The 11,731-nt window shown below is 40.0% G+C and overlaps 2 protein-coding genes across 2 annotated transcripts in view; one reads left to right on the top strand and one right to left on the bottom strand.

Annotated features, from left to right (window-relative positions):
• rcvrna (recoverin a) lies at positions 1-2,183 on the top strand. The gene is made up of 3 exons (XM_026164040.1): positions 1-509; positions 781-892; positions 988-2,183. Exons 1-3 carry the CDS (start codon positions 129-131, stop codon positions 1,104-1,106), a joined length of 612 nt encoding a protein of 203 aa, XP_026019825.1. The 5' UTR covers positions 1-128; the 3' UTR covers positions 1,107-2,183.
• Positions 2,184-8,606: 6,423 nt separating this feature from the next.
• gas7a (growth arrest-specific 7a) overlaps positions 8,607-11,731 on the bottom strand; it is a 53,926-nt gene continuing 50,801 nt past the window's right edge. The window contains exon 14 of the mRNA XM_026164039.1: positions 8,607-10,372. Coding sequence (XP_026019824.1) covers positions 10,259-10,372 — 114 coding nt within the window. The 3' untranslated portion in view covers positions 8,607-10,258. The remainder of the gene's footprint in view (positions 10,373-11,731) is intronic.

The raw sequence follows: 11,731 nt of genomic DNA, 5'->3' as shown, positions 1-11,731 counted from the left end.
GATGATCATAATCCCATTTGGCACCTTGAGGGGCTCGACAGAGCGAACACAAGACAGAGCGCACAAACTCCACAGAAGTTTAACGGCCAATCGCAGGAGATACAAGAATTTAACCTTTCTTGATCAGGATGGGGAATACTAAGAGCAGCGCTTTGTCAAAGGAGCTCCTGGAAGAGCTGAAGTCCAACACCAAATACACAGAGGCCGAACTGTGCACCTGGTATCAGTCCTTCCTCAAGGAGTGTCCCAGTGGGAGGATCAGCAAGCAGCAGTTCGAGGGCATCTATGCCAGCTTCTTCCCAGACGCGGACCCCACGGCGTATGCGCGGCACGTTTTCAGGAGTTTCGACACTAATGCAGACGGAACTTTGGACTTTAAGGAGTACATCGTCGCTCTGCACCTCACCTCCGGGGGAAAGACTCTGCAGAAGCTGGAGTGGGCTTTTGGCCTCTATGATGTGGATGGAAATGGAACCATCAGCAAAAATGAAATCCAAGAGATTGTTCGGGTACCTATACTTCATACTAATTTTATCTGTTCTGAATACACTAAAATTACATGACTAAACTGAATTCGCGTTACATTCATCTATTGAATAATCACGATCACTTCTGTGAATGTGTAAATGGACCTTTGATGATTTCAATTTTAAGCCACAGCCTCCTCTAAATTATTCCACTTACAATTACTCAAAGAAAATGTAATATTCCGACGAATATTTGATTAAATTCATCATGAATCATTGGTTAAACCTATAAAATGCGTTTACTCTCCTGCAGTCAATATTCAACATGATTCCTGCTGACGCACAGAAGAAGCTCCCTGAGGATGAAAACACGCCGGAGAAAAGGGCTGAAAAAATCTGGACATTTTTCGGAAAGAAGGAGAACGGTAAACCACACTTTATTAACTCTCATCTCGTTATCTGCTGCACCTTTACAAGGCACAAGCATTTTGTTGACGCTTCTTTTTTTGGTTCTTTGCAGATAAAATCTCAGAGGGAGAGTTCATTCAGGGCGTGATGGACAACAAGGATATCCTACGCTTGATACAATATGATGAACCTCAGAAAATCAAAGACAAGCTGAAAGAGAAGAAGCAGTAGAGTACAGGCTAAAAACAGAGCAGAAAAAAACCTCACATGGTTTTAAGACTGATTTCTGTGGCTATATTTTAACCGCTTTAACCACATTTCTCATTTTTTATTGTAATTAATCATGTTCATGTTCTTTCTGGTAAACTAGTTAAACAGTGTTTCATTTTTTGTCATTGCAAGTAGTAATTAAATAGGGTGATTAGGCACATTTGATAAAATAAAATAAAATAGAAGCTGAACAACTGTGCAATGGATGAATTTTAAACAGTGTAACCGTTCAGGCTAGAACAGGGATGGCAACGTGAATGTTGGGAGTCAAAACAGTGTTCACGTTTAATTGACCAGAATCAATTTCTTCACATTTTTACTTGTGTTGCAATAAATTTTATTAATAACTCCTTTGTGGATCCATATTCACACTTTACAAAGGTATCCATAGGCTGGATTGGACGTTTTTGGCGTGTCCGTTTTGTTTAGCCTCCTTGGTTTAGATGTTGTACTTTGTGTAAACGAGCTGATTTCATGCAGTTAAATCTTTAAATCACACAATTTACAATGGACAGCGCACAAGTTTGTTGGTTATTTTAGTTTGTTCAATTTTGTTCAAATATGTTTTGTACGTTTTTTGTGTAGTTGTGGCAGTGAACACGTTAACTCATTATTTGTTTAAATGTTCTCTTTTGTGTACATGAAAATGAAAACCTGTCTGTAAAGGTGTATGTGTGTTATGTGTTGTGCTTTTAAAGTGTCGTTGTATAACATGGTAATATCCACCAAGGACACTTCAGCCATGTCCTCGACTCTTTTAAAAAGCAGTGTGTCTGAAACATGCATTTTGAACACACTTCCTTTCCACTTGGAATTTGTTTTAACTGATATATTTGTAGTGTTTGCACTGTTTCACAGAGTGACTCATCTCAACCAACTGTAGTTTATATACAACTTTATTTTGGATTATCTTTACACATATATTTACTCTGGTTTGGTTTCCAATGAAACTTAGTTTGGTTTCTGTATTTTAATTCTTAAACGTTTTTAATTACATTTATATTATCTGGACTATTTATTAAACAGCCACTAGACACACCACTGATTTTTATATTAAACAGGTGGAAAATACAAATGAGGACAGAATTATTTGCTCCCTTGTGAAAATTCCTATTTTTAAAGGTAATTTGGAGAGGGAAGGAATTTGCAAAAGCTTTCCCAAACATCCTACTGTTATTTTGGATGCTTATATTTCTTTACTTTGTATACAGAAACAATATTATTTCACATTAACTACCCCCGATGATAACAGTCACTGTGTATCGTTTTTCCTTTTCTGCAGTCTGTTGTTTTAGTCGGTTGATCTGATGGTCTTCTGTCATGAACTTTGGACTTCAGTTCACCCCACAGATTTTCAGTGGGATTCAAGTCAGGGCTTTGTGACATAATCAGCGTCACTCTGAGAACGGGGTATAGTTTCATTCAATCTTTCCTCGGGTTGTCCTCGGCATGCCTCAGTCTGGCTTGAATGTGCCTCTTCTGCAGAGTTTTTCTTGGTCCACAGTCTCAGAGTGCATTTCTCTGCAGGCTTCTAGTGATTGTCTTTTCTGTGAATACACATCCCTACTTGGCTAACTCCTTCACTATCGTCTTGGCAGTTGTCCTGGGGTTAGTAGACACATCTCTCACTAGTTTTGTTCACTTCCTACCTCCACCAGACTTGTTCTGTACTGTATGGCTCTTTTTAAATATCTTAATACTTCTCACTCCAGTTCTTGAAATGCTGTGATAACTTTAGATCTTCATCTCCTGCTTCGTCTAAACTGATTTCTTTTGTTTTTAGAATGATATTTTCTCAAGTGACAGCTCAAACCCTTGCTGAAGTTTTTATACTGTGTAAATTGGAAGATAACACATAGTTTTAGCCTGTTTTACAAGCACAGCAATAAAAAGGTCAGTTTGTCAGGGCGCTAATATTATTGCCCTTTAAGGTTTTTTATTTTTTCTGGAATAATTCGATGGTTGTTTCCAAATAGAAATCATTTATTCGTTCCAAGGAAAACAAGTATGATTAAAAATGGAGAAATCCCTTGCTCTGTTAACAAGCACTTGGGGAAAAGAGATCACTTTTGATGACAGGAATATCCAGCCTGGTGATAGTCACCTCCTCTAACATGTATACCTAAAGACTCCGTTTCCTGACTCTGCAGTGTTATGAGCCGTCCTGACACTCAGTGGTTGCATGCCAGCCTTTTATTGACAGCCAATTTACTCTCTAATACATCTGGCAGCTCTCCAGCGTGTTTTTTTCACACTTGGATTCATTCATTAGATTGAAAGCAAGAAAATCTGGATGAGAGCTCCTTATGAAGGGAATTAGGCTCAGGTTAACAATCCTTCTGTATCAGCCAATCCTATTAGGAGCTGAAGGTCAGTTGAGACACACAGCCAACTCACAGTTAGGATAATGTGGGCTTGGCACAGAGAACGATACACTGCTCCAACATGCTCCCCCGCATAGATCATTTGCTTCCCGCGGTCCAACTTGAATCCATTAGTATATTTTACTTTTAGTTTAACTTTTCTTTGTTAAGCTTAGGCTACGTCCACACTAGCCCGGATAGATGTGAAAACAGCGTTTTCGTCTGAAAACGCTCCGCGTCCACACTAGTCATTTTCAAAGAGTCCACACTAAAACGACCGAAAATGCTGACGTTGCAGTTCTGTGCATGCGTGAAACACAAGATGACTCGACCTGCGTCATTTCCCTCTGCCGTTTATTTACATTCCGGCTCTTTGAATCGTGGCAGCGAAATGGCAAGACAAAGCAACGAATTTTTCAAGTGGACTGATAATGAGGTGGAGTTGTTGCTCTGAGTCACCAACGAGTACAAAGTTTCCAAAGCAAACGAGAACATCGACTGGGAGACGGACCAGAACAAATACGCAAAATATTGGACCGCCTCAAAGAACAGTATCCGGTTCTTCAGTGATGACGCGACGAATCCTACTTCCGGGCCTAAAGTAGTCTGCGTTTAATATGGCTTTTGTGTTGTTAACATGTTTAATGTTTTGTATTTTCTTCTATTTAATCTCAAAAAGCTCCTAAAACAGTCAGTGATCACTGTTGACCTCCCTCGGCTTTTATTACCGCTAATCATTTATTTAAGCTCAGTTTTTAAAACCTTAGGATGTAGCTACAGCCCAGCCCATGCAGCAGTATATGAATGACTAACCTCGTATTGTGGATGGATTATCTCAGTTGTTCTCCTGGCTGAAGTTTGGTCCTTTTACAGCATCCTGCCATGCGATTACATTTGTTCCTGACCACCGAGAACACTCACGTTAACTTTTATCGAGTGGAAAAAAAAGTTAGCTTGTTTATATTATGCTAACATAGCTGTGTCGCTCGCAGTCACGTAGCACATCATTATATACCAGCTAGCCAAATTTCAGTAACCCTACAAACGTCACTGCTGTTTAGCTTTCTGTCTTCATTTATGTTGGAAGTGATAACAGAGCTGTACGTTTGAATTTGTTTCCAAAACCCCGCAGTCAGGACATGCTATATTGTATTTAGATAGAAGCTAGCGAGCTAACTCCCTGCTAACTTCTAACTCCGTTAAATGTCATAAATTCCGTTTTCATGGATGCCTGGATGTTAAACTCAATTGTTACACCTGGTAGAGCAGAACGCTGATCATTTTATTAAAGATGAAAGACTTTAGACAGTTCTTCAACTCTCAGTAATGCCACAGTGATCGTTTGATATATGGACCTGCAGCGGAGTTTAGGTCCAGACACGGCTAGTGATGTCAGACTGAACAATCGGATTACATGACTGGGTAAGTGGTCACATGACTGCATCATATGACCAACATGCGTCATCGTTTTAGAAAGTCTGCGTTTTCAAGTGTCCACACTGCGACGGGACAGCTCCGTTTTGAAATGTATGCGTTTTTGAGAGCGTTTTCAAAACGCCGTCTCAGTGTGGAAGGGAGGCCAAAACGGAGAGAAAACGATGTGTTTTCAAACGAAAACGCTTTAGTGTGGACGTAGCCTTAAAGTGATAAACAAGAAGACAGTTTGTGTTTGAAGTGACACACAATCCCTTTTTTATGCTAATTAAGAAAGATTCAGGTACTTTTTAGGCATATATTTCAATTTGTGATTAATGCTTAAATCTCCCTTGTTGTTGACTGCCACCTATCTTTTATGGTACTCTGTCACAAAGACACCCAGTGATCTCTAAACACAACACACAGAGCTCTGAAACTCCCAAACTAAATTTAAAGGAAAGTATAGTTAGTTCTCCCTGTTTTCTCTGTGTTATTGTAGAGTCTCTACGTTACCTTACAATATAAAGAAATATCAGGGAACTGTTGTTGTGTTGCTATATAAATAAAATTGAATTGACATATTTCATTTGTAGTTTAACACAATAGATAAAGGACTGCTGTGCAGTCAGTTAATATGGAATCTAGCTCTTATTTCCTAAAGTGGGATGAGCTATGACTATATAGACAGTGTTTACCTTTCAGTCTGCCTTTGGTAGCTTTTAGGCCAGGATCTAAGGTTGGGACAGCGGGCACAGGAATGTGATCAGCTCTCCTGCTCTGAGGAACACTGGCTGGTCTTGTCCATGCCACAAAGCTGACACACCAAGTCTTTGTGTGTCATGGGGTGCACCTGCTTGGCACTGCTCATCTCACGGTGCAAAATGAAGGCATTTGTTGTTGCAGTGTCCAGGAAGTGCAGCAAGATGATCCTCTACCAGGGAGCAGTGTTTCTGTGGGTGGAGTAGTGCAGAATGAGCTGATCTGACAGGTCAGCTCCACCCATATCTTTGTTGTAGGCCATGATTGGTGGCCTCACTTGCAGTTTTAACCTTGCTAGTGTTTATCTTGAAGCTAATAGTGTAGCCACTGCTTGATTCAGCCAATAAAAAATGTCATCCCTGATTTAGTTGGCTTGGCCTTCATATATTGTGTCAAACCAGTTTTTGCCGCCTTTTTGGAACATGTTGTTGGTCTCAAAGGTACAGTTTTATCTTGGTTTAAATCCTATCTCTCAGAGAGGTCGTTCTCTGTTGCTATGGGGCAACACTCCTCGGCTTCTGCCCCTATTTATTGTGGTGGTCAAGGGTCCGTGCTCGGTCCTGCTCTTTTCTCTTTGTACATGTTGCCGTTGGGATTAATTTTTAGAAAACATAACATCTCCTTTCACTGTTATGCCGATGATATCCAGATTTATTTACCTTTGAAATCTGATGTGACTGCTTCTTTGCAACCTCTGTTCAACTGTTTGCATGAAGTTAAAATTTGGTTATCACATAATTTTCTTACATTGAACGAGAATAAGACCGAAATCATAGTCTTTGGTAGTCACACTCCGCTAGACCAGTTAGCTGATGCCCTAGGCCCTCTCGCTAGCCATCCTTCGTCCACTGTAAGAAACCTCGGAGTGTTCCTGGATGGCTCTTTTAAACTCGAGAAACAGGTGTCCACTGTGGTAAAAAACAGCTTTTACCAGTTGCGTCAGATTTCCAAAGCAAAGCCGTTTCTTCCTTTAAAAGATCTTGAAAAGCTTATCCACGCATTTATTACATCCAGATTGGACTACTGTAACTCCCTCTACTCGGGCCTCCAACACTCCTCTCTTTGCCGGCTCCAGTTAATTCAAAATGCAGCTGCGCGTCTTTTAACAGGTACGAGAATTCATGAACACATAACTCCAATTTTAGCCAAATTACATTGGCTCCCTGTTAAATATCGTATAGATTTTAAAATTCTTTTGTTCACTTTTAATATTTTGAATAATTTAGCGCCCAGTTATATTTCTGATTTACTCCATTCATACAATCCCAACAGGGCACTTAGATCATCCAACCATAGGCTCCTAGCACAACCTAGGACTCGAATGAAGTCGAGAGGCGACCGGGCCTTTGCATCCGTGGCACCCAGACTCTGGAATAACCTCCCCGTTCATATTCGCACTGCCGAGTCTATCCAGTCTTTTAAATTACGTCTTAAAACTTATTTTTTTACTTTGGCTTTTGATTCTGTCTAGTTGGCTGTTTTAGCTTGTTGCGTTGTTACCTATTGTTTGTTGTCCTCTTCTATTGTTTGTTTTAATTGTCTCATGTTTTTATTGACTGTGAAGCACTATGGTCAACACTGTTGTTTTTAATATGTGCTATAGGCTATAAATAAATTTTGATTTGATTTGATTTTGATTTTTTTCTTTTTTTACCCCCGTCCTTTTATCCGTCCTCAGGTCTTCTACCTTGCCTTTTATACAGACTTCACAGTGTCCGTGGAATAGCTGAGTACTCACCTGTAAGCTTGTTTAACTTAACTATTTAATGTTTAAATCCAATCTGTATGTTGTACCAGTCTGATCAGGTCTCATATTTGCCATCATTTGGCAATTATTGGCATTATTTGAGGTTTAAAGCTGTTTTTGAAACTTGCAAAATGCGAGTATCTGTGGGCTTGTTAATTTAGCCTAAGTCGAATATAATCACTGGTTCGTGTGTCCATGGGTTCTAGTCGTTGGTACTTCAGCCTGACAGCGGCCTCCTTCACTTGTGTGACCATCTGGGCCTTATATTCATTCTTCCAGTGAACAAGTACTGAATGCAAGTTCAACACCTGGAATCAACTCCAGATCTTGTATCAGTTTAATTCAGAATAATGAGGGAACAGATCTCATATGCTCATCAAACTCGTCAGCTGTTCAGTTTAGTTAGAGCAGAGGTGTGAAACATAAGGTCAGAGGGCCTCCAGTTTTGAAACTTTTGGGGCTTATAAAGTATTTTTTAATAAGTATTCCAGCATTTTCTTAATGATAAAGACATTCATTTTCATTTTTCATAGTCATTCATGTTACAAAACACAGATAAGCAATTAAATGACAGAAGATTTCCTGTTTTGTCACTACTATAATTTTTTTTCTTTTCTTTTTTACAATGGCTCCACAGTACTTAAAAAAGGACAATTTCTGTAAATTAACAAACAAAAATCATTTTTTGTAATTACAGGACAGCCTCGGCAATGAGCTACCAGAACATTCTCTGTAATTTTACACATTTAATTGTTGTAATTTATGACCAAAGACTTGTGGCAGCATTTCTCTGTTATGCAGAAAAAACGAGATGTACTGCTGAAAATAGACTTTCTAAGATACGTCAGGGTTAAGAGTGTAGTTTACATATTTACATTGATATAAAGGGGAGTTTCCCTGATCCGGTCCACAGACGGCTATATAACTTTCACATTGCTGCTTTTTATAAAAAACATCTATAATTCCCAAACAGTTCATGCTAGATGTCTGGAAAACCTCGTGAATTAAAGCTGATATTGATTGTGCCATTGTTCAATAATATAATTCAGGTGTAAAATGTAAAAAAAACCAACCCCATAATAATCATATTTGGATTCATTATATGAAAATCTGTAAGAAACACTTGAGCAGTGTTATGAGCTGCAGGTTTAACATAAAACATGTTCACCAGGTTTATGAGTTTAAATTTTTTTTATTCACATCAATCAGATCTTAAATGAAACATCTTGCAGATGTAACTGCCCATTTCTAAACCCCCAGCCCCCCCTGGCAGAGTTACATAACGACACGCTGTGGCATTTAATTTTCAAAGAGGAGATTTATTTTGGACACTGCATTCCTCACTACACCGTTGGGACAGAGGTCACCTGTGATCCAACATTCTTAAAAACATTGGGAAAATCAGATTAAACTCACGTTAATGAAAACAGTCACCACAGAAGGGCAGTTAACTCAACCGTTATGTCATTGTGGATTCTGGTCAAGAACATTTAGTTGGAACATAACTCGTCACACTTAGTGCACAACATTGAGACACACTTATAAAAACCTCTACAACAAATACACTATTTCAAACCTACACATGAAGCCGTTTTGGGGGTGGGGGTCAAAGCAAAGTCTGAATGTGCTGCAGGGGACGAACGGTCAGTGTTTTTCATAAGGCAGCTAAGCATTTCTTTACTTTTTCACAACTTTTTTTGAGTGCCTGGCAGCTGGATTAAAAGCTTTATTATTTAACTTTGTCCTTCTGGGAACATAGAAAAGAAAAATTATTCCAAAACAAACAAAATGTAAAGACCGCGACAGACAAACACATATATGTAAACACGGACACGTAGTCTACATGCAGTCTCTGATATTTCTATCACCTCGCACTTCCCGCTGCATGTCGACCCTTAAAGATCTTCTCTTTAAGGGTCGACAAAACGTGAAACAGACGACGTTGAACAGTGCAAACATCAAACCAGTATGTACAAATGTACACCGATGCAGAGAAGAATAAATCAAGGACATTCCAGGTATATAACCGTTAGGCACTAAAAGGTGTTTCAGTGTAATTTGGACCACCTTTTCCTCCTTCGCGCTGATTCAAAATAGACCCTGGCCTAAATCTTGGGACTCCATCTTGGGACTTGTGCTGAGTGTAATCAAATCCCGATTGCAAAATGCTTGGAAAAGTTGAGGTTTCTGGATATTTATGCTGTACACTTTCCTTTTTTTAAGTGGGAGAAAGCTCCAAAATTATGGACAAGATAGAGAATACCTTGTTTAACTTCCATAAACTACACCGAAACAGCCATCATGGTTCCACAGAGTGTGCAGCTCTCCACGTACAGTGAAAACAATATATTCAAAACATGCATTTCCACCAAAATGGACCAGCAAATTATGAAAATATATCATTCCAAGCTCTCAGTATGCTTCAGTATCCAAAATAATATCAATAATCAGACTTTTTTTTTGTTTGGTTTACTCAGACTGGAAAAGTGTTGGTTGACGCTAAACTGAACAATTCAAAATACGTACATTTTTTTTAATAATCTCAACTTTACAACAGGTAAACAGCAGAATATGTTAAATGGCATTCAGTAAGCTAATGTGGATTATGATGGGGTTTAAATTTAGAAGGAACATGCTGGTACTTGGGTCCGTTACTGTTAGCTGGACTGTTTTCCTCCTCACTGTTCCACTCAGAGAGAGGATGAGCAGACCTCAGGGGTCTGAACATGCACCGTCCCCGAATCAGTGTCATCAAGTGTTCCTGGATTCTGTGGATGTGTTTTAATACTGAAGACAGGACAGCTGATCCCAGGTCAGGCCGGGACGAGCTATATGTCCATATCCACAGGCCGAACATCGCCGGTTTTGTTCTCCTTCACCCACAGCTCTCTGTCTTTGGCGGGATCCACATTCTGCAGCAGCTGGTCGACGGGCTCAACCATCTGAAAAGATATTAACAGTAATGTGACCCCTTAAAACTTCAGTCTTCATTCAGAGTTAAACACCTAAAGGTCAGGTGCTCAGGAGGTGCTGAGCGGTCAGTTGATTGGATAATCTGCCCAAAAATCCCAAAAGAGTTTGGTGACAAACTAAACCACAAACTTTAGTGACAGTTTTTATATAACAACATGTTTCATTACTTGCAAAATCAATGACTTTGACCCAAATGACTTCTTCACAATCAGCTGATTTTTTTCAGGCCCCCAAACTGCAGTGGAGGAGGTCGAAATGCAGCGTTTTTGAGCCCTCATAACCCCACAAGTACAGGAGATATCCACATGAAATGTTCAGGACTGAAAATCAGGAAGCTCATCACCCAGTGTCACAAATATTAGCACATTTTTGAGTCTGTGTGGCCTGGATGTCAAAAAGGAGACCTTATTTTGAGCAGCTACCTGTCCCACCTGGTGACATGAGGCTTTTAACTTTACCCAACATGCACCTTTTTAGGTTTTCTCTTGCAAATGATCAGAAAACAATTTAAACATTCAGGAGAACAGTGCTTCTTTTCCTGTTTCTCTAATTCTCTTTATAAGGAGCTCTTATTCTCAGAGACGTTAACCAGTGCAGTTTATTCAAACTGTGATCCCAAAAATGATTCTAGAAGCAAATCATGCTGTACATAGATGAGATTTTGGACATTTGGAGCAACTCAAAAATGCAAGAACAAGTCCAAGAGGGGAATCCACCTTTTTCCAGATGGGATTCATATCCTCGGACTTCACACTCGGCTGCACAAAGCAAAGAATGTAAGCCTCAATCAAGCCAACGGAAATGCAACATGAGGCCGAGACCATGGTCGGGAGTTCAAGGTTCAAGGTTCTTTATTATTTGTCACATGCATAGTTATACAAGTATAACACACAGTGAAATGTAGCCTGACACGCTCCTCGACATGTGCAAAAATGGGGGGGGGGGGGGGGGGGGTGTGTAGAGGAAGAACATTATATATATATAATCGGAGCACTAGGTGCGGTGACTCCCAAGCTAGGCGAGTGGCTCCAGCAGATCCCGGGAACAACATCGGAGATCTCTGTCCAGAAGAGCGCAGTCCTGGGAACAGCTAAGATACTGCGCAGGACCCTCAAGCTCCCAGGCCTCTGGTAGAGGACCCGAGCTTGAAGGATAAACCGCCCGCAGGGGCGTGCTGGGTGTTTTATATATATATATATATATATATATATATATATATTCCGGCATCTCCTGGTGTAGGTGTCCTGAAGCGGGGGGAGAGCAATCCTGCAGCAGCGTTCTGCTGTACGGATCACTCTCTGGAGAGCTTTTTGGTCCTTCACACAGCT

The sequence above is a fragment of the Astatotilapia calliptera genome, chromosome 4 (genome assembly GCF_900246225.1).
Source record: "Astatotilapia calliptera chromosome 4, fAstCal1.2, whole genome shotgun sequence".
NCBI lineage: Eukaryota > Metazoa > Chordata > Actinopteri > Cichliformes > Cichlidae > Astatotilapia > Astatotilapia calliptera.
This window is presented reverse-complemented; position numbering and strand designations above follow the sequence as displayed.

Bases quoted from the DNA above. Each gene is read 5' to 3' on its own strand.
- rcvrna (XM_026164040.1), top strand. From the start codon at position 129: ATGGGGAATACTAAGAGCAGCGCTTTGTCAAAGGAGCTCCTGGAAGAG. The intron at 510-780 runs GTACCTATACTT...ACTCTCCTGCAG, and splicing joins AAATCCAAGAGATTGTTCGG to TCAATATTCAACATGATTCC. The intron at 893-987 runs GTAAACCACACT...GGTTCTTTGCAG, and splicing joins TTTCGGAAAGAAGGAGAACG to ATAAAATCTCAGAGGGAGAG.